Source organism: Vitis riparia, chromosome 14 (assembly GCF_004353265.1).
Source record: "Vitis riparia cultivar Riparia Gloire de Montpellier isolate 1030 chromosome 14, EGFV_Vit.rip_1.0, whole genome shotgun sequence".
NCBI lineage: Eukaryota > Viridiplantae > Streptophyta > Magnoliopsida > Vitales > Vitaceae > Vitis > Vitis riparia.
Window position 1 is genome coordinate 6104019 of NC_048444.1, and position 19994 is coordinate 6124012.

General features: G+C 38.2%; 1 protein-coding gene and 1 pseudogene across 4 annotated transcripts; both read right to left on the reverse strand.

Annotated features, from left to right (window-relative positions):
- LOC117931446 lies at positions 1 to 9275 on the reverse strand (annotated as a pseudogene).
- A 225-nt stretch (positions 9276 to 9500) lies between these two features.
- LOC117931444 lies at positions 9501 to 18072 on the reverse strand. 4 transcript variants are annotated; one of them, XM_034852447.1, is made up of 10 exons: positions 17810 to 18072; positions 16642 to 17022; positions 13760 to 16425; positions 13526 to 13662; positions 11925 to 13224; positions 11377 to 11858; positions 11050 to 11098; positions 10687 to 10934; positions 10399 to 10506; positions 9501 to 10072 (listed from the first exon to the last, which is right to left on the reverse strand). In XM_034852447.1, exons 2-10 carry the CDS (start codon positions 16829 to 16831, stop codon positions 9835 to 9837), a joined length of 5418 nt encoding a protein of 1805 aa, XP_034708338.1. In that variant the 5' UTR covers positions 16832 to 17022; positions 17810 to 18072; the 3' UTR covers positions 9501 to 9834. The 4 variants fall into 4 exon arrangements, with proteins under 4 accessions (XP_034708338.1, XP_034708339.1, XP_034708337.1 ...); XM_034852448.1 differs by having other exon boundaries at positions 11377 to 13224; positions 13760 to 13864; positions 13973 to 16425; positions 17810 to 18071; XM_034852446.1 differs by having other exon boundaries at positions 9501 to 10069; positions 11377 to 13224; positions 17810 to 18071.
- Between the last annotated feature and the right edge of the window lie 1922 nt (positions 18073 to 19994).

The following is a 19994-nucleotide window of genomic DNA, read 5'->3' on the forward strand; positions in this document are numbered from 1 at the left end:
AATACTAGAAACAAGGACAAGTAAAACAAAAGTGGAAAAATGCAGGAAGAAGTGTCTATGCCTTGAGCATTTCAATCAAATGTTGGAGATTGTTGTAAGAGGAACCACCTTCTCTCACACTATTGAGTGCCACTTCCTTGAGATTCAAAGTCCTTTCCCTTAACCTGGGGTCACCAACCAATGGCTCCACCTTAATTTTAATTGCTTGTCGCGTAATGAACCCGCTTTCATCAGGCTAAGCCTCAGTCCAACCTTCCACTCGTCACAAATGTAGCTCTCGTTAAGGAACTGGTCAGCAAAGTAAGGCCAGCACAAAAAAGGAAGGCCACTGTTTACACCTTCGACCGCAGAATTCCAACCACAATGGCTTAAAAGGCAAGCGACAGAAAGATGAGCCAGAACCTTCTGTTGCGGTGCCCAGTGCACTATCTTCCCTCGAGTGCCTCCTCTGTCTTGAAATCCTGGTGGATAGGCCTCTTTTTTACATTCAACAGTATTTGGTCGCACAACCCATAGGAATGGAATGTTGGAGAGTTCAAGCCCAAGTGCCAGTTCTTGGAACCGAGTCTGATCAAAACTTGTGAAGCTGCCAAATGCAACATACATGACTGACCTTGGTGGCTGTTGATCAAGCCACTTCAAACAAGTGGAGTCTTCTTCCCATAAGTGTCCTACAGAATTCCCAAGCCGGTTGCTTAAAAGTGGACCTACGGGTATGTTGGAGAAATTACAGGTATAAAGCTGCAAATTAATGAAGAAAAGGCTACAGATGAGAAGCTAATGATATTATTCCATTTGAGATGAGATATTTATACAAGAAAAATAACAAAATCTTCCTATCTTTCCTGCATATTTATTTAGGCTGATACACCTGTTTTTGAAATTTAAAACAAACAGAATCATAACAAACTTGAGTTAATCTTCAGCAAAGACTAAGTCTTCAAGGATTAGAATCTGGAATGCCAACAACTGAACACTCCTCCTTGGCATCCGGATGACAAACACCTATCTTCTGCTTAAGAGCTTCAAACCTTTCCATTGGTAAAGTCTTTGTGAATATATCTGCAAGTTGATTTTCAGAGGAACAATGAACAAGTAACACTTCATTGGATTGTTGAACTTCTCTAATAAAATGATACTTGATCTTTATATGCTTTGTTCGACCATGAAACACCGGATTTTTCGAAATTGATACTGTAGAAATGTTGTCACACATAATGTTGGTTGCTTCAACTTGCTCTTGCCCCAAGTCTTTCAATATTTTTCTTAACCATAAAGCTTGATTTACAGCAGATGCAGCAACAATGTATTCTACCTCTGCTGTTGATTGGGCTATGGTTTCTTGTTTCTTTGAGCTCCAAGTGAAACAACCTGAGCCTAGGGAGAGTAAGTACCCTGAAGTACTTCTTGAATCATCAACACAACCTCCCCAATCGCTGTCAGAGTAGCCTAGCAGCTTCAAATCACCTTTTGTAGATTTTGAAAATTGAACTCCAAGATCAATTGTTCCCTTGATGTACCTTAATACTCTTTTAGCTGCTGAAAAATGTTTCTCACTTGGTGAGTGCATGAACCTGGAAAGCACACTAACAGCAAATAGTATGTCAGGTCTGCTAGCTGTTAGGTATAAAAGGCTACCAATTAAGCTTCTATATAAGCCTTCATTTATTTTCTCGGAGCCGTAATCCTTGTTTAACTTCTCGCTGGTTGTCATAAGAGTAGACACAGGCTTGTAATCTTGCATTTTAAATTTTTTCAGCATATCCATAGCATACTTCTGTTGGCATATGAAAATTCTTGAACATGACTGCATCACTTCCATTCCCAAAAAGTACTTCATGACTCCAAGATCGGTCATTTCAAAGACTTTGTTCATCTCATCCTTGAAGCTTTGAATTAACTTGGGCTGATTTCTTGTTACAAGCATGTCGTCTACATAAAGAGAGATTATTAAAAGTTGGACATCATCAGTTTTTACATATAAGGTTGCTTCACTCTAACTTATAACAAAACCAAGTTTAGTCAGATGCTTGTCCATGGTTTCATACCAAGCCCTGGGGGCTTGTTTCAAGCCATACAATGCCTTCCTTAGAAGGTACACATAGTCCTCTTTGCCTAGAGCCACAACCCCATTTGGTTGCTCTACATATATCTCTTCATCAACAAATCCATTTAAGAAGGCAGATTTAACATCTAACTGATGAATATGCCAAGAATTTTGAGCAGCAAGTACAAAAAGTAGCCTGATAGTGTCATACCTTGCCACAGGAGCAAAAGTTTCCTGATAATCAACACCATATTGTTGAGCATATCCTTTCACCACTAGCCTAGCTTTATGTTTGCATATCAAACCATCAAAATTGAGTTTTGTTTTGAAAACCCATTTCACTCCAATCACCTTGTGATTTTTGGGTCTCTCCACAAGCTGCCAGGTTTCATTCTTGTTAATCATCTTCAATTCTTCTTGCATTGCTCTCCTCCATGCTTCAAAAACTTTGGCTTCTACATAACTTGTTGGTTCAGTTATTGCTAAACTGCACCTTTGATAGATGTCCTCCAAGCTTCTTGTGCCCCTCACTGGAAAATCATCTACGAATTTAGAAGTTTGAAAGTCTTCATGATTATCGAAGCCAGCATCAGATTGCGCATCTTTTTTATTTTTCTAATCCCAAGTTGTCATTTCATCAACTTTTACATTCCTGCTCAAGACAACTTTGTTAGTTTGCAAACAGAATATTCTATAGCCCTTAATTGATGTCCCTTAGCCAATGAGAATGCCCTTCTGAGCTCTGTTATCCAGCTTGCTTCTTTTAGGTTCTGGTACATGATAATAGCATATGCGTCCAAATATTTTAAGATGATTAACAAAGGGCTTGACACCATACCATGCTTCATATGGTGTTTTGTTCTTCAAGGATTTTGTAGGCAATCTGTTCAGCAAATATACATAGGTGTTAACTACCTCTGCCCAAAAATTACTTGGCATTTTTTTCTCAAATAGAAGACACCTGGCCATCTCCATTACAGTTCGATTCTTCCTCTCCGAGACACCATTTTGTTGTGGAGTGTATGGAGTTGTTAGCTAACGTTCGATGCCTGCAGTGCTATAAAACTCAACAAATTGACTGGAGGTATATTCCGTACCATTGTCGGACCTTAAGATTTTAATGCTCAAGTTGCTTTGATTTTCTACAAGGGCTTTGAATTGTTTGAAAATAGAGAAAACGTCATTCTTTAGTTTGATAAAATATACCCAACACATTATGGTATAGTCATCTATAAAGAGAATGAAGTATTTGTTACCACTCAAAGAAGTTGTTTTCATGGGACCACAAACATCGGTGTGTATGAGTTGAAGTTTTTCAGTGGCTCTCCATGCTTGATTATTTTTTAATGGAAACCTTGCTTGTTTGCCTTGTTGACAAATCTCACATATTTGAGCTTCATCCGATATGTTTAGCATGTCTTCCACCAGCTCAAGTTTTTTTAGCTCTACTAAGCTCCTTTGGTTATAGTGTCCAATTATACCATAGGTCTGAAACACTTTGAATAACTCCAGCATATGCATATTCAGCAGCATTCTCCCAATTGATGGCAAAGCTCTTGCTTTTCATCTTCATACAAAGCAATTTCTCTCCATATGGATCAAAGATGATGCATTGGTTGTCTTTGAATTGTAGGGAATATTGCTTTTCAAGCATTTGACCTACACTCAATAGATTTTGACTAATATCAGGTACAAATAACACATCAGAGATGAGCTTGATACCTGAATTTGTTTTGACAGCAACCATGCCTCTTCCCTTGACATCCACGTATCCACCATTGCCTACTTTCATCGTAGAGTTGTAGGTTTTGTCAAGGTCCTTGAATATTGTAGCATTGTGACACATGTGGTGTGTGCATCCACTATCAATGAGCCAAGCATTATAAGAGTCTTGACTTGAGAAACATGATGCTACAAAGAGTTTCTCCTTATGCGAATCTGCATCAGCAACTTGTGCTTGCTGAAATTGAGGACCTTTATTTTTATATTTGCAGACTTTGGTAACATGCCCAAGTTGTTTGCAGTTGTCGCATATTGCATCTGGCCTCCACCAATAGTATTTCTCTAGATGCGTAGTCTTCTTGCAATGTGAGCAGGTTGGATATTTCTTTTGTTGGGCCCCTTCTTTGCTGCTATTCTCTCTGCTTTTACTCTTCTTCTTGTTGAACTGGTTTTTGTCTTTATTAGATTGTAAGGTCTGCATTTGAAAAGCACCTTCTGTGACGTTCTCTTGCCTCAAAGCTCTTCTTTGCTCTTGTGCTTGGAGTGCATTCATTAGTTCAGCAAGTGAAATTTGTAAAAGGTCCCTAGATTCTTCAAGAGGTGAAATCTTGGACTCAAACCTCTCAGGAAGTGTCACAAGAACCTTTTCCACAATCCTTGCATCAGGAAATTCTTCACCAAGCGACCTGATTTTGTTAACAATCAAAGCAATTCTGTTAGAATACTTGGTGATAGTTTCATCTTCTTGCATGGTTAGAGACTCGAAGTCCCTTTTCAAATTCAGCACTTGCATTTGTTTGGTTCTATCACTTCCTTGATACTCCAATTTAAGCTTGTCCCAGACTTCTTTGGTTGTCCTGCAATTCATAATTCTATGAAATATTGAGTCAACAACTGAATTTTGGATTAAAGTCTTAGCTTTAAACTTTTTGGTCTTTTCGTCAGTATGAGCTCTGATTTGTGCTAAGGTAGGATTCGCCAGAAGTGGAGCTATTGGTTCGTCTTCAGCTACAACTTCCCAAAGATCAAATGCTTCGAGGTACATTTGCATCTTTACGGAGCAAATTTGATAGTTTTCTCCCACAAATATTTGAGGAGCTAACAAAGAGATGTTTCTGGTTGCCATTTTCTAGTGTGGTTTCAAATGGGTTATGAAGTGAACTTTCTTGGTTTTCTCTCAAAACACAGGTCTTGTAAGACCAACTGTGGCTCTGATACCACTTGTTGGAGAAATTACAGGTATAAAGTTGCAAATTAATGAAGAAAAGGCTACAGATATGATAGAGAGAAGCTAATGATATTATTCCATTTGAGATGAGATATTTATACAAGAAAAATAACAAAATCTTCCTATCTTTCCTGCATATTTATTTAGGTTGTTACACCTGTTTTTGAAATTTAAAACAAACAGAGTCATAACAAACTTGAGCTAATCTTCAGCAAAGACTTAAGTCTTCAAGGATTGGAATCTGGAATGCCAACAACTGAACAGGGTATGATCTCAGGAGCCAAGTCAAATGCAGCAGGTTCTAACTCGTAATATGAGTTGCAAATCAACAACTCTGCCACTTTTCTGCATGCTTAAGTTGCCCAGGCGAGCCCAGGGGAAGTTTCTAGTGTTCATTGCAGGAGCTTTCGGTGACAACTGAATCACATGGTCATTTACAGGAGTTCCTACAACAAAATCAATAACCAAATGGTAAGTTTCATCAATCGATATGTAAATTTTTTGTAATTGTTGTATCATCTTATGCTGCTGCACAACGTTCAAAATCTAGTGATAGAATATCTCACCGTCATTGTTAATGATCCCATCACCAATCAGATTTGGGACGGTAATTTGCCAGGCAAAAATCGTGGCTGCAATTGGACAGAAGGCTGCTCTCCGAATCCCCATCTTCGCTGCAACCTCCAGAGCCCAACCTGTATGGTTATCAGCAATAACACAAGTAATATTCCCAATGCAGCCACCTCCATTGATTTCTGCTATGAGCTCCTCCGGCTTCTGTTCCATAAGCTGCTCACTTGCTTCATTTGTCTTCCTTGGCTGATTCTTGTCCTTAGCCGGGTCCAACCAGTCTGGGAGGGAAACCAGACGAAGTTGATCCCCTAAATCACCCTTCTCTTTGCATTCACTCATTAGCCTCTCATGAATGAACTCATTATTTACAAATGTGATTGTGAAGCCATGTTTAAGTAAGCATAAACAGAGCTCCATTAGAGGAAATACATGGCCCTGGGCAGGGTAGGGTAGAGCAAGGACAGGTGGATCACTAATCTTCATTCTTTCTTTTTCAAACTTTTGGTCCTTTTCATGAGAACGCGCGCACGTTTACAGATCAGGATCTTTGACGTGTGAATCTACATTTATCAACAACATATCTGGCTTCAGATTATGGATGGCCACTAATTGAATACACTTTCAAGATAACTGAAAAGAGTTTAAATTTTTCATATCTATGAGCTATGACAGAACCAAGAAAGAAGTGTCTTTAAGATACGGTTTCTTAATTAAGCAGTTTACTAATGCTTCCTTCATATAAAACTGTCCTAAAACGCTGGCCTAACACCCATTTCCATAAAAAGACCCTCTTGCAATTGTTAGGTGTTATGAAAAAACGACAGCGAAAGCTTTCATGCAAACATCATTAATAAAAAATACAAAGATAAAACAATAACACATATAGTACACAAGGTTTTAACGTGGTTCAATCAACTATACCTACATTCATGGATGAGAGAAAATCATTCCACTATACAATAGAGAACATTGTAGATAACAAAACCAAAACATTACAAAGGACATAACCGAATACAACTATTGGGTTACCGAAACATCTCATATTTCCCCACTCTTCATATCCCTACCCTATCACAAGCTCTCTCGCTCCACCAGATACCTCTCGTATTTCCTCACATCTCTATCCATCTCGTATTGTCTTTACAAGCCCATCTCTATCTTATTACTTTTTCTCATCATGACCTAAAATATTTATAAAGATATTTTTAACAATCTTCCTTATAAATTTAAGACACTAATTTAAATATATATATATATATATATCATGCTATGGCACAAAGAACGCGTGCTTCTTTTCCATAGACCAACAATTAACTGCAATTAAGTGTTCTCTGAGCTTGGGTCTTCCAAATCCTTCTTTTAACTACTTGCCTAATAAAGATCAAATATATTGAAAGATGGATAAGAATGACCAGTCAAGTTTTTAGATTACTAACGGTAATCTTTTAAAAAATTAAGAACCTTTAGTCATTGGGTAATTTCTTTTTAGTAAATCTTTTTGTGCTCTATTTCAAAATTTATTCAACTTTAAGTAGGATCCATCCACCTTTAGCTATAAGAAAATTTTCAACAATTGGATTACGTTCTTCCTCGTTTATTTAAACTTGAGTTATTATTTAATGGTAGAGAACACTAGGCACTTGACACACTCCATTAAACTCCTCTTCCATTATAAGTGTGGGTTTGTTTGTCTCCTAAGAAAATCCAACCCATTTTAACCTTAAAATAATTTTAATTGGATTTTTTTATGATCTTTGGTGCAAATTTTTTATTATCTTCAATCATGTATATATCAAGCTGGAAAATGTTTTTAAAAAATTTTTTGGACATGTATTAATAACTTGACTAAGATACAAAAATTAAAAAAAAAAAAAAAAAAAAAATAGTAACTAAAGTATAAAAAGTATGACCTAAAAAAATTGTGACCTAAGTATAAGAATATGACTAAAGTAGGAAAAATAAATAGGACTGAAGAATATGATCATGGTATAAAAAATACAACTAGAGTATGAAGAATATAATTAAGGTACAACAAATGTGATCAAGATACTAATATATGAATATGAAAAATATGAGCATGGTATTAATATAATATCGAGGCATTTACCAATAACTTTGTTTTTGAATGCTGTTCAGGAAAATTATTGCTACTTTTTCTTTTTTATTCCTTTGATTCTAACTATTTTGTTCTTCTTCTTCTACGCTCCTTACTCCTTTCTAAAATCTTTGTACCTACTGGATAAGTAACACAAAGTAGATGATAGCCCACAGAAAAGAATTACCACACTTGAACCCGTAAACAAAAGTTTGGGCTTGTTCGAGCCCACCAAATTTCAAATAATTGGGCTTTCCCTGGAGATTGGATTAAAGAACTTTGTAAATACTGAGTACACATTTCAGCATAAGATTATAATTGCCACCCTCCCAGCTGCTGATGTGTAGAGAATATTTGTATATGGTTTACTTTCATCAACTTTTTCTGCATGGCATCAGATGAAGTACCACTTGTATCTGCAAATGATGATGTGGGATTGTTAACGGCCCTCTGCTATGTAGCATGCGTCCATTGATTGGATTTTGGCTGTTGTTTGTCTTCTTTTTCTTGGGTGTCTTTGGTTTTATCTGTGAAGTAAATACTATTGCCTCAGCTTCTCAGCAACATCATCTCTACTCACAACCAAACACAGAAACACCAACATCAGCCCCACTATGTCTCTCTCTCAATACACACAAAACCCACTCTCGGTCAAGGGGCAGCACCAGGAGACACCGCAAAAATTGAAGTAACCACTCAAATCAAAAAATACAAAAGTTGGAAAGGCCAAAGCCAGAAGCAGCAAGTGCAGCAGGCATTGAGGAGGTGATGAGGACAGTTGAGGACCCACTCTGAGACCAAAGCCAAGGGGCACATCACCCATCCCCACGTGGTTCTGATGATGATGGATACAAAGAAAATGCCCAGGTGGTTTCAGGGGGATAATGTTTGAAAAACATCAACGCCCCCATGTTGTCGCAAACTCCCTTATCTTTGGTCAGCCCCACCCACTCATTATTATATGGCAAAGATGGATTGGTTTTCTTTTCTGTTATTTTTTTTTTTTGGTTTCTTCTTGTTTATTCTTTTGGTGAAAAAAGAAAAAAAGAAAAAGAAAGGACTTGGCCTTCTCTCTCACATCACTCTCCCAATCATGAATGCATGAATGAATCGGATACTGATACTGCACTGATACTGACAGGGTGGGCATGTTTAGATTATCCCAAACACTGACGTCAGTGACCTTTTCAATCAATTTTTAAAAAAGAATGGAATGAATGTTATGAAAGACAACATCAAGTACAGAGAGAGAGAGAGAGAGAGAAACGCCTTTATGTGTCCCCTACAACAATAAAAGCCTCTCCTTGTCCTTTACTCCAAATCTTTGCCCTTTTATCAGCATTGAGGGACACAGAATCAGTATCTGAAGCCTTGTACTTTTCAGAATAACAACAAACAAACAAATATATAATCACACAAGTGTCTGTCCGTACCGCTGCCTCGGATCCTTTTCAGGGTACCTTTGCTACCCTAGTTAGATGCTTGTGAAGATATCAAAACACACATGTGACTGAAGAAAAAGAATTCCTAATCAAATGCTAAGTCATAGAAGAAGAAGCCATTTACCAAAATTGCAATCTTCTCTGACCCCATCTTAGTGGGGGAGGTCCCCTCCAGTGGCAGCACCTGTTATTTAATATTACAAATAAATGTTTTACCTTTTGGAGTATTTCACTGGCTTCTCCTTCCACAAACCAGGCCTGCTTTTTTTCAGCTTACAACAGAATGAACCTGAAAATGGGGAAAAGTAAAAGAGAAAAAGGAACAGAAGAGCCACACCTAGAAATACTATTAGGTTGAATGTAGCTAAATGAATAAAGCAAATTCAGGAAACCTAGAGGGAATATCCATCCATTTACTCTTTCTAAGAGAGGGGAAAAAGCATTGAGTACTTGAAGATTCTTCTTAAATTTTCATGAAAATATACAAAAACCAATATATACTTTCTCAAAAATGACAACAATTGGCCACGATTCAAAAAGATCGAACAGCCTCAGTTACTTTTACTGGACTTATCCTGCATTCCATCTTTTCATTCCTCGTGTTGTTTCTTGCATGTCAGCATATTGGTTATGGAACAGAGACCAAAGACAGATGCATGGAGGATATGGAATGCAGAGTATAGATCAAAACAGGATGCAGATTGGGAGGCGAACAATCAATTGATAATCAAAGTGAAAGGCATTGTACCCCCTCGGGTAATTTACTAGGCAATGGAAGGGCAGTAACATATCTCTGCGGAACTGATTTCAGCACAGTTCCAGCTGCTCCAGAGGCTGATGAGGTTTCAGCTGTACCTGCTTGTCCCCTGCTATGGAACCTGGCAAAACGATTGATGACAGAAAACTTCTCCAACTCCTGGCATTCCACTTTTATGTCTAAAATTGATGCTGCCTTGTCCAATCTGCTGCATCATTGGATGCACTGCATTACTAGGTCATTCATATAAGAGAATACAATTACATATGGGATAACTACTAGAAGGCTAACTACATCATTTTCTATGTGGCATAGATGACAGATCTGCATCCAGCAAATACAATAAGAAACCAACTCCTATCATGTCCGTGTAATGTGTTTTCGCATTTGAGTTTGTAGCCACTTGAACAACTACATCATTTGGCTACATTTTGCTTTGCTCATATAACATAGACTTGCAGCTAAGAATATTAGAAGATAGAATATTCACCATCATGTTAAAATAATTTCATGAACAAGAAACCAGTTTCATACCTCAATAATTCATCTTCCAGGTTCTTTACTCTTCCAGTGAAGCCTTCCACAACCTTAGAGAAATACTGGTCACCAATTCTTTCAGGTGATTTAAGCTTCTCGCACATCCTGACAAATTTTATAAATAGTTCATATTCAGAGTGTCAAAAACCTCTAGTTTATACATGATTTTGGAATTACAGTCTAGATTCTCACCTTCTTAATAAATTTTGTTCTGTTTAAAATAACAAAAAAACCAAAAGAACAAAAAATAAGTCTTCATGATAAGTCTTGAAGAGCAATTCTTACATGTTACAGTTGTCCAGTGAGCTACACAAATCACTTCTTGCACAAGAGGATAGGCTGCATGCATCCCCTAATGCTAATTTTGCAATGTAGTACACCACACAATCATAGTCTGAAGTAGCATCTGCCGAGAGAATGGCCCTTGGTGCAGGTCGAAGCAATTGCTGCATAAGTTGTGTTGTCAAGATAAGCCTTCTCTTTGGTCGAACCATTGGCTGTCTATCTTCAATCACTTCAGCCTCATATTCCACCTGAACATTAGAAATAAAGCAATTAGAACCCATCTCAGATCCTAAAGATTTTAAAAAAAAAATATTCTAAAGAGAATTAAATTTCATTAGTTCAGCCATTCAATTAAGAATGCACCTTCTCAATTAGCCGATTTGTGGTTTGTGCCCATTCTCGTTCTGCCATTCTGCAAAAATAAATGTGCTCTTAAGTTTTAACAAAATGAACAGAAAAGGAACCAGTCACTTAAATATAAATTTTAGAAAGCAAAAGTTAAAACCAAGCAGATGTAGGAGCAAAAGACGTTGGGAACCATAACAACAGCAAGGTGTAAATTTTCAAATTTTCATTCCATCATGCCATCTTTTCTGTAACCAGGCCAAGCATAAAAATAACAGAACGGAAATATCAAAGAAGATTGAACTGCTTAATAAGCAGAATAAATGTACTAATTAAGGCAAATACCTGATATTCTGAAGCCTTTGAGAATCTTGTGTCACTTCTTTATGCCATGGTAGAAGCTCAGAAAATGCAATTTTACGCTTCTTTGTTCCCATATCAGCCAAGCTTTGATCAATGCTATCTGTGGGCAACATATAAGGGGGTGTTAAGTGCCCACTCCCTACCAAGGTGGCAGCTGTACTCGGCCAAACACTGTTGACCTGACTAGCATCAGCAGCATTGACTCCCCCAACAGAAGCATGTACAAGCAAATTCTCAGATGACTTCCCACTGGATAACTGTTCTGCAACAGTCTTTGCAATCCTCGTATCATACATCGACAACATTTGCCCATTTCTTAAGGTCCCAAATTGCTTAAACCAGGAAGGTGCCATTTGCAGATTAATCTGGGAACTATCTCTAGGATTAGGTGCCAAATTGGTGCTTGTCGAATGACTCTGGGAATCTTGTCGACCAAATGTGACCATCTCCTGAGACGATACATCCTGGAAAACAGGTTGTGATGAAGCTTTAACATTCTGATCTTCTCTTGCAGCTGAAAAGAAGCTTACCATTTTCTTTTCTCCAGTTCGAAATGGCCCGGGCTGTGATTCTGCGTTGAGTTCATCATCAAGAGGATAACTGACCTTGCTTGGATCAGTCTCCACATTTCTCATGGCTTGTGTTTGGTGCACAAAGTAGTTTTGATGGAAAGTGTGTGATGGTTTCAAAGACCGGCCAAAGGCCTCAAAATCCCTTTCAGAAGTTGCTCGGGATTGATTTTCCTTGTACCGTACTGAGCCAGAGGTAACAGCACTTGCATCCGACATATGCTTCACCACAGATTGTGGCTCTTGAGGTAAACCACTTGTCTGTGAAGGTGGGCCGAGTATCTCAGATACCATTCGTTGCTGGGATCTTTCTTTCCCCGGTTGCTCTTCCCCATAGTCAAAGCCCTGTGAATTCATAGAACATGCACCAAATTCCAACGATTCATTCCCACCTTTCTGGGAATTTTGATCATTTAACTCTTGTGGAGACAATGAAGGGGTTTCCAGATTCCTCTTTGATGAATCTGTGGAAGGAAGCGAACTGGAAGGAACATTGTGAGGTTCAGTACCAGATAGATGTCGCTGAGTTGGTATATTTGTCCACACATTGTTTGGCCTCGCTGAAAACCCACTCAGTTGAGACATTCCCGGCATAATAGAAGGTTGAGTGACTGGAACAGCCTCCAAAACTGGGAATGATTGACCAAAAGAGTTGGCATAAATCTGTTGAGAGGTATCTTGAGATGGAGCAAGATTAAAAGGTGGAAGCCTGCCAGCTGTACCAGGTGATGATGCCTGCAAAGTTTGGCGTACCACAGGTGCATTAGGGATCAGTTGCTTTTGAAGCTGGTTTCTTAGATATGGAGAAACAGAAGTAAAAACTGCAGGAGAATTTCCCTGCAGATTAGAATGTGAGTTTTCAATTCCTGCATGCCCTGAAATACTGGATTTATCATCCCAGCATCCTGTTTGAGACGATTCATGTGGAGGCAAAGACTGCATTGAAGATGGAGAAGCTAACCAGGTCTGTCCCTTCTGAGATAACTCAGGATTGACATGCCTAACCTTTAGATTACTTGCTGCTTGTGAGGAACCCTGGGAGGAGAAAAAATGGTTTGAATTGGGCAGCCGTTGCGATGGAGGGGCCAACCTCAAACCAAATCCTTGAGAGGCAGAATTGTATGGTTGAGCAACAGACATATCAGGAGTTTCTGGTTCAGGCACCCTGGATAATGGATTACAGTCCGGAGTGCCAAAGTGCGTTACAGTGCTATCTTCTCTTGTTTGGTCAACCTTGTGAAGAAGCTCAAGCATGTTTTGACTGCCATGATTGAAAGTCAGTTACAACTTCCTTGAAATTATACAAATAGAAGCAATGCAATATATGAGCAGTTTCTAAAATAAGAATGGATGAATAAATAACAAAAGTAGTAATGATTTTTCAAACCAAAAAAGTTAGCCTAAGAGAATAATTAAGGCCTATCAATTTATAAGCAATAAGGGAACTATAATAATGTACTGTAGTCCGGATAGGAATAAGGCAATGATCAGTCTGCATAATGAAAAACAACCATAAATTTCAAGCTTCAAATTTATAAAAGAAAAATGATATACCCAATTACCTTGTTGGGATAGTAACATTGGGACTATAGAAGCCACCTGACCTATCAGATGAAGCAAATGCATTAGATCGAAGGCTAACTCCAGAAGGAACCTCCTCCGGTGCTTTAAAGTTTCCTTGGAAATCAGGTAAGTTCCCCTATATATAGAAGATTAAGAACATCACTCATTAAGAAAATTTAAAAAGATGCAATCAACAGAAATCTCCTCAATAAATATGGAAAACTATCATTCACCTTTTCCATATCCATGTTACTGTTTGAAACATTGCCAACAATCTGAAATTGCCCCAAATATTGTTCACGACTAGTCAATCCCTCAGATACCTGTTGGCATGGTACCTGTGGATTTGTCACATGTTTTAGAGTGTCAGCAGGTTCAACACTCACTCCTAAATTTCCCATTGGATGATAGAGAAATCTACGAGAACTAGAAGCTATCCAACCAACCTGACCGGATGACTTTTGGTCACTCCCAGCCAGAGTTCGCGGATCACTTGCATTTAACCACACATTTTCTCTCCCTTCACGTCCTGTGATGGTATGCTGGGATGCATTAGAGTTATAACTGTCACTTGAATTCTCTCTTTGGAAGCAGTTCTGCCTCTTATCATAGACCTCACCTGCTCCTTTGTAAGAGCTATCTAAAACCTGAAGGTTGTTATTTAGCTGATGCTGGTGTTTCCCCATGTTCTCATTTTCCTTGTGTTTTACAGCAATATCAACATGCTTCATGTAATCAAGCTGATGACCATCTGAAACTTGTTGATTAGTTTCCTGATCAACCTTACAGATTGAATTTGGTACAGCAGCAAAGTTATTTATTTGAGAATCTTCTCCATTAACTAGAGTATCATCTGCACCAGATTGGACTTGCTCTAACCCACCAGTTGAATTAGAAAAGGAGCTTGCCCCACGATTACCATCGGCCTTCCACAGACGACCATCAGGATCCCTTTCCTTGTATATGGCTCCATTAATATCACCAGCCCAACAATTTCCCACATGATTCTCATTGGCACCCATGTTCAATGTAGCATTTCCACTGGGTGAAAGGGACTGAAAATTCCCACCTTTTGGCTTATTGCATGGTTGACTACCATTGTTATATGAGGATACATTCTCTCTATGTGAACTGCTTTCTGACTGCTCAAAAATCTGCCCACCCCATGCAGTTTCCAAATGCGCCAGTGATTGCATCTGTTGAGTTCCCTCCATATGCTGCTTTTGTTGAGAATTACAATCTAACCACCTGCCAGCATTTTTAGGAGACTGCTGAATGGATTCATGAGAAGAATCTGGACGCATTCTCTCCCTACTTTCCAATGAAAATTGCATGCCTGACTGCTGAAAACCAGGGAAGCTAGAGCTCATATTGGAATCATTAAATGCAGGAAAAGGTTTCGAACTCAAAGACGAGGCACTCTGCAAATTGTTATCAACCCAACCAGTTTCTTGCTTCGCACTGTCCATGAAGTGTGAAGGCTGATTATCAGTTGACAGTTCTGTATTCTGAAAAGTCAAGCCACTCCACTCTTCCTGTAGTCCAGTATCACTACTAGAAGCTTCAGCAACAGCAGACTGCATAAGAGCACTCCAGCTCCCACTATTAACAGAAGGATATGTGTTCATGTAATCTGTATGTTCCCATGCATTGCCACAGCTTCCAGTGCCCATGTCAGTGCGCTTGCCAAAAGAAGCATCCCAATTGTCATCCATGTTGAACAGAATCTTCTCTTCCATTGGATCTAGGGCAGACAGACCCGGAGAAGGGTCCATCTGTGTCGCTTTTTCTTGTGAGTACCCAGGCCAACCTGTTCGCTCTTGCTTCCCATTAAGTTCCTGAACTGATGCATTCCTTTGTAAGGCATTCCCCTGATGGAAGTTTTCTGATATAACTCCACTATTTAAATCCTGAATGGGAATTTGGCCAAACAAATTCCTCCCCTGAAATCCATGTTTGGCTATGAAAGTTCCATCGGGCATGCAAGCCTGCTCCTGAGAAGCAATGCCTAGAAAGGGATTACTGAAGGCAGATGGCTGCATTGGAGGCTTCTGCGATTGGTTAGCACTGACATTGGCCAAAAAACTGGTGGAATCATGAGACATCCCTCGAAGATGCGTATAGGGGCTTGTGTTGCTTCGTGCACTTGCAACAGGAGTACCATACAAAGATGCATCAAGCTGTTGCGGAACCAGACCCATTGATCGCACAGCCTGACCTTGCTCTTGTGCATTTGGCAGTCTGTTTGGAAGTCCTTGCACAGATGGAGGTGCACCACGCTGCACCAAGTTCATAAACATCTGTGATGCATCATGAATAGGTGTTCCATTGATCAGAGGTGGAAACTGACCCCCAGATGCCTGTTTTGCAAGAGTAGACAGCTGGTTTATAGAATTATTTTGCTTGGTATCACCCAACCGCTGAAGTTGCTGCTGCCTCTGAAGTTCTTGCAGCTGCTTGAACATGATGTGCTGCTGTACCAACTGAATATCATTAAACCCAGATGGTTGTCTCGGACGAGGTTGTGGCATAACTTGCTGTTGGGACTTGATGAAATGCTGCTGCCCACCAAGAAAGTTGAAATCAGGAGTTTCAGCAGTTTCAGACCTTTCCGAATTTGTTGTTAGAGTGGGACTATCCTCAGAAGCACTCTTTTGCTGTAATTGAAGATTCGATAACCCTTTTGATGTTAGATTATACTGGTAACATGTATTTTCACCCGAAAACTCTGTTTGATTCTGCCTTGTTTGCAGATTCTGGTGCCCAAACATAAGGCCATTTGAATTCAATTGTTGATATCTACTGTAACTCTTTGAGAACTGAGGCCTCAGAGTTACTTGTGCATGGTTTTGATCAAATGACACTTGCAAAGACTCACTGCCAGGTCCTACCACAGAATCTGCAAATACCAAACAAAAAATGGTATTTGTTTGCATGAGCATGAAATTTCTCTGTGTTTCAAACTAAATGCACAATTTGTCTTTCAAATGATAAATCGAGACAATTATGATGCCCCCTCTTACTAAAGAGAACTAGCTCTTGAGCAATTATGACAAGCAACACAAAATATAAATGAAGTAACGAAGAATATTATAACTAGTCAGAATTGCCATACCTAATTGCCGTACATTGAAATTCTTCGGATTGAAATTGATAGCTTCTCCAATCTGCCTCTGGTTTCCAACCCACTGGTTATAATTTACAGGCCAACTCCCACCCACAGTTTGAGATTGAAGGTGGCCCTGGGAAGAATTGTCCTGCTCAAAGAAATTGCAGATCCTGTCTTCGACTTCGTTACCAGGCATAGATAATGAAGCCAGAAAATTTTTAGCTAGTTCTTTTGGCAGAAGATAGTTCTATCCATAAGGGAGATCATTATGGATCAAAACCACCTCATCCATACAGCTCTACTCGTGCAATTAAGAATGCAAATTGGCTGCAAACTATATGCTTAAATGACACTTCAATTTCTGTGGTTGTTCTGCTCAATGTAACCCTGCATAATAAAATTACAGTGAGCAAACAAGAACTAAAAATGATATCAGATAAGAGCTACAAGCAGTGGCAGCTTCTTTCAGACAGGTCCACGATGAATTTCTTCACAAAAATAGCACGGGTTTGATTCCTACAACAGAGCCTGTAAATATAATACAACTGCAGCACCATCCAGCTTCCACCTCAACAAAGTCAATTAAATTTGATCAAATTGCTCCGTACATTAGCATAAGGAAAGAAATCAAACTTGAAATGTTGGAACCAAGTAAGGTTCAAGTCGCGAAATCATATATTTCCACTCTTTTTCCTCGGCGTCCAAACAGGGAAATGAAACTCGATTTTAGGTTTACAACAAATTAAGGAAACTTACACCACTTTTGAGAAATAAATACACAATTAAATGGAGAGAAAACTCAACCAGAAAAAAGAAACACTAATATTCCAAAAACAGTTAGATTCACACTAATGCGAGCTCAAGAACTTCAAACAAAATAGTTATAATTGAACATAACGCCTTCCAAAGCAAAATTTAAGACAAATATGGCAGCAGTTGAGCAAAACCCAAAGCAAACCCCCTACTCAAAAACCCTAAAAATCCATCACGCATCAAACAAACCACACACCAACACCCCAATTCCCCAAAACAAGCAATTAACCACCAGAGAACACCAATTCCAAGCAAATTCCACCAAAAACCAGAATCAGAAACACACAATTAACACTGAAACCAGTGATTCTCACAGCAGAAGAAAGCAACAGCGAAGAGAACCAGCTGAAAGAGAAATTACCAGAAGAAGCAGAGACTCAGAGCTCGGTTAGGGTTTTGGAAGTGTGATCTGAGTGAGACACAATTAGGGTTGTTGGAAGTGTGTTTGTCTCCCTAACGACGCCGTTTCAGTGGTGATCACCCTCAGCTGGCGCTCTCAAAACGACAACGTACTAACAAATGCTCTTCACACACTCTCTTTCTCTCTCTACTTTCTATCTCTAGATTTGGTGATGAGAGAGAAACGATGGTTTTCAGACCAGGCCGAAGATAAAGCGATCGAAAAACACTGAAAATGTTTTCAACGAACTTAGAAGCAACAGCAGTCTAGGTTCGGACCCAGGCCTCAGCCTCGGAAAGCCACCCCTAAAACCCGAACCTGACAAAAGAAATCACTCTGCTGTTTCTCAAGCGTATGTCACCCCTACAAGTCCCACCCTCGGATTTAGATATTTGGCGGAATCGACGGTGGGGAGGTGAGGAGGACGTACTCCCTCCTTTAGTGGGGTGCGCGTCGCGCAAAAGTGGTCTGGGATATGCTGAACCACGCGCTTTTGCGCACGCGTGGGGAAGGGCGTGCCCTTTTTACACTTTTGTGTGTATTTCTGATTTTTTTTTTAATTTACTTTTCTGGGAAATGTTTTTTTTTTAATTTTATTTTGATTTTTTGGGGTTTTAATATTTAATTTTCCCGCCGCCATAGGAAGCAAAATCAAGCAAGGATGAGTGGAGGTGGGGATGGGTTAGGTTTGCTTTGTGCTGAAACTTTGGGCCAGGCCCTTGCGGGAGCCCTACTTCACCAACCCAAGCCCTTGAGGGCCCAATACTCTTGGCTTCATTTTTTTCCAACTATTCTTTTTTTTTTTCTATTTTAAATGTTTAAAATTTTAAGCCTCTTAATTTAAGAATTTTACATTTATTTTATTGAATATATTAGAAATTTTAAAATCTAGTTAAAATTACACTTAAATTGAACAATAATAATTAAATTAAAAGTCGGTTGAATAGTAATTCCAAAAAGTGTTTATAATCTAAAAAAATAAGAGCCCATTTGAAAATAAATTTAAAAAGTATTTCTACCATTTTTAACATTTAAAATTTTTTATCTTCCGGGTATTAGAAATGCTAAAAATATTTTTTATAATCACTACTAAACACACTCTAAAGTGTTTTTAATTAAAAAAAATGTTTTTGAAAAAAAAAAAAAGATGTTTGATAAAATTATGAAACACTTCTAAAAATCTAAAATTTCACATCATGTTAGACATGATTCGCCTAAAAAACACTTTCATAGAAAACACTTCCGTTAAAAATACTTTAAATAAAATCACTTTAAAATACACTCTAAAAATGCATTTAAACTAATTTTAGAAAATGTTTCTAATTTTTCTGATACTTAAAAAATAAAAAATTTCAAACGTTAAAATTAAAAATATTTCCTGAAATCATTGTCAAACCTTGTTTAAATTTGAGTAGAATTTGAAATAATGTTGTAAGATTATTACAAAATATTAAAATACAACTTTTTTGCATACAACTTTTTTATTTTTGGATTGATTGAAATAAATGATTTCACATTAGAATTAAGAAAATATTTTTCTGTTTCTTAGAAACAAAGATGTGTCTGATCGTATTAATTTTAAAAACACGATTAATAAGACTCAACTGATTTTAGATATTATGATGGTAGAGAGAGAGAGAGAGAGAGAGAGAGAGAGAGAGAAATTGTATCATTTATCACATGCACATAAGATGAGGTACAAAATGAAATTAATGAGGAGCAGTTGTAGTTATGTAAGGCTGCTGCATCTCCAAAGGTCTAATAATTTATCTTTCAAGCTTGGGACATTGGGCCATCCTCAGCCTCTATGTAAATTAGGATTCCCCTTCCATGCCTTTGAGAGGCTGTCCACACTAACATATCTTCATTTTATAAACAATTTTTTTATAAATATGTATATTTTTTACATCTAATTTTAATCAAAGATTAAGGGAATATTTTATTTTATTTTATTTTTTTAGAGAAATAATAAGAAAAAAATGATTTTCTTACGTTAGAAATTTAAAAAATGTAAATAATTATTGGGAATATGGAAATTTAGAAAATAAAAGATTTAGCTTTTGTTGAAATGTGGAAATGAAAATGGGAAAGAAAGAAGGTGAAGGTGAGGGTGTAGAAACTAGAAAGGCTTTGGGTCCATAGCATA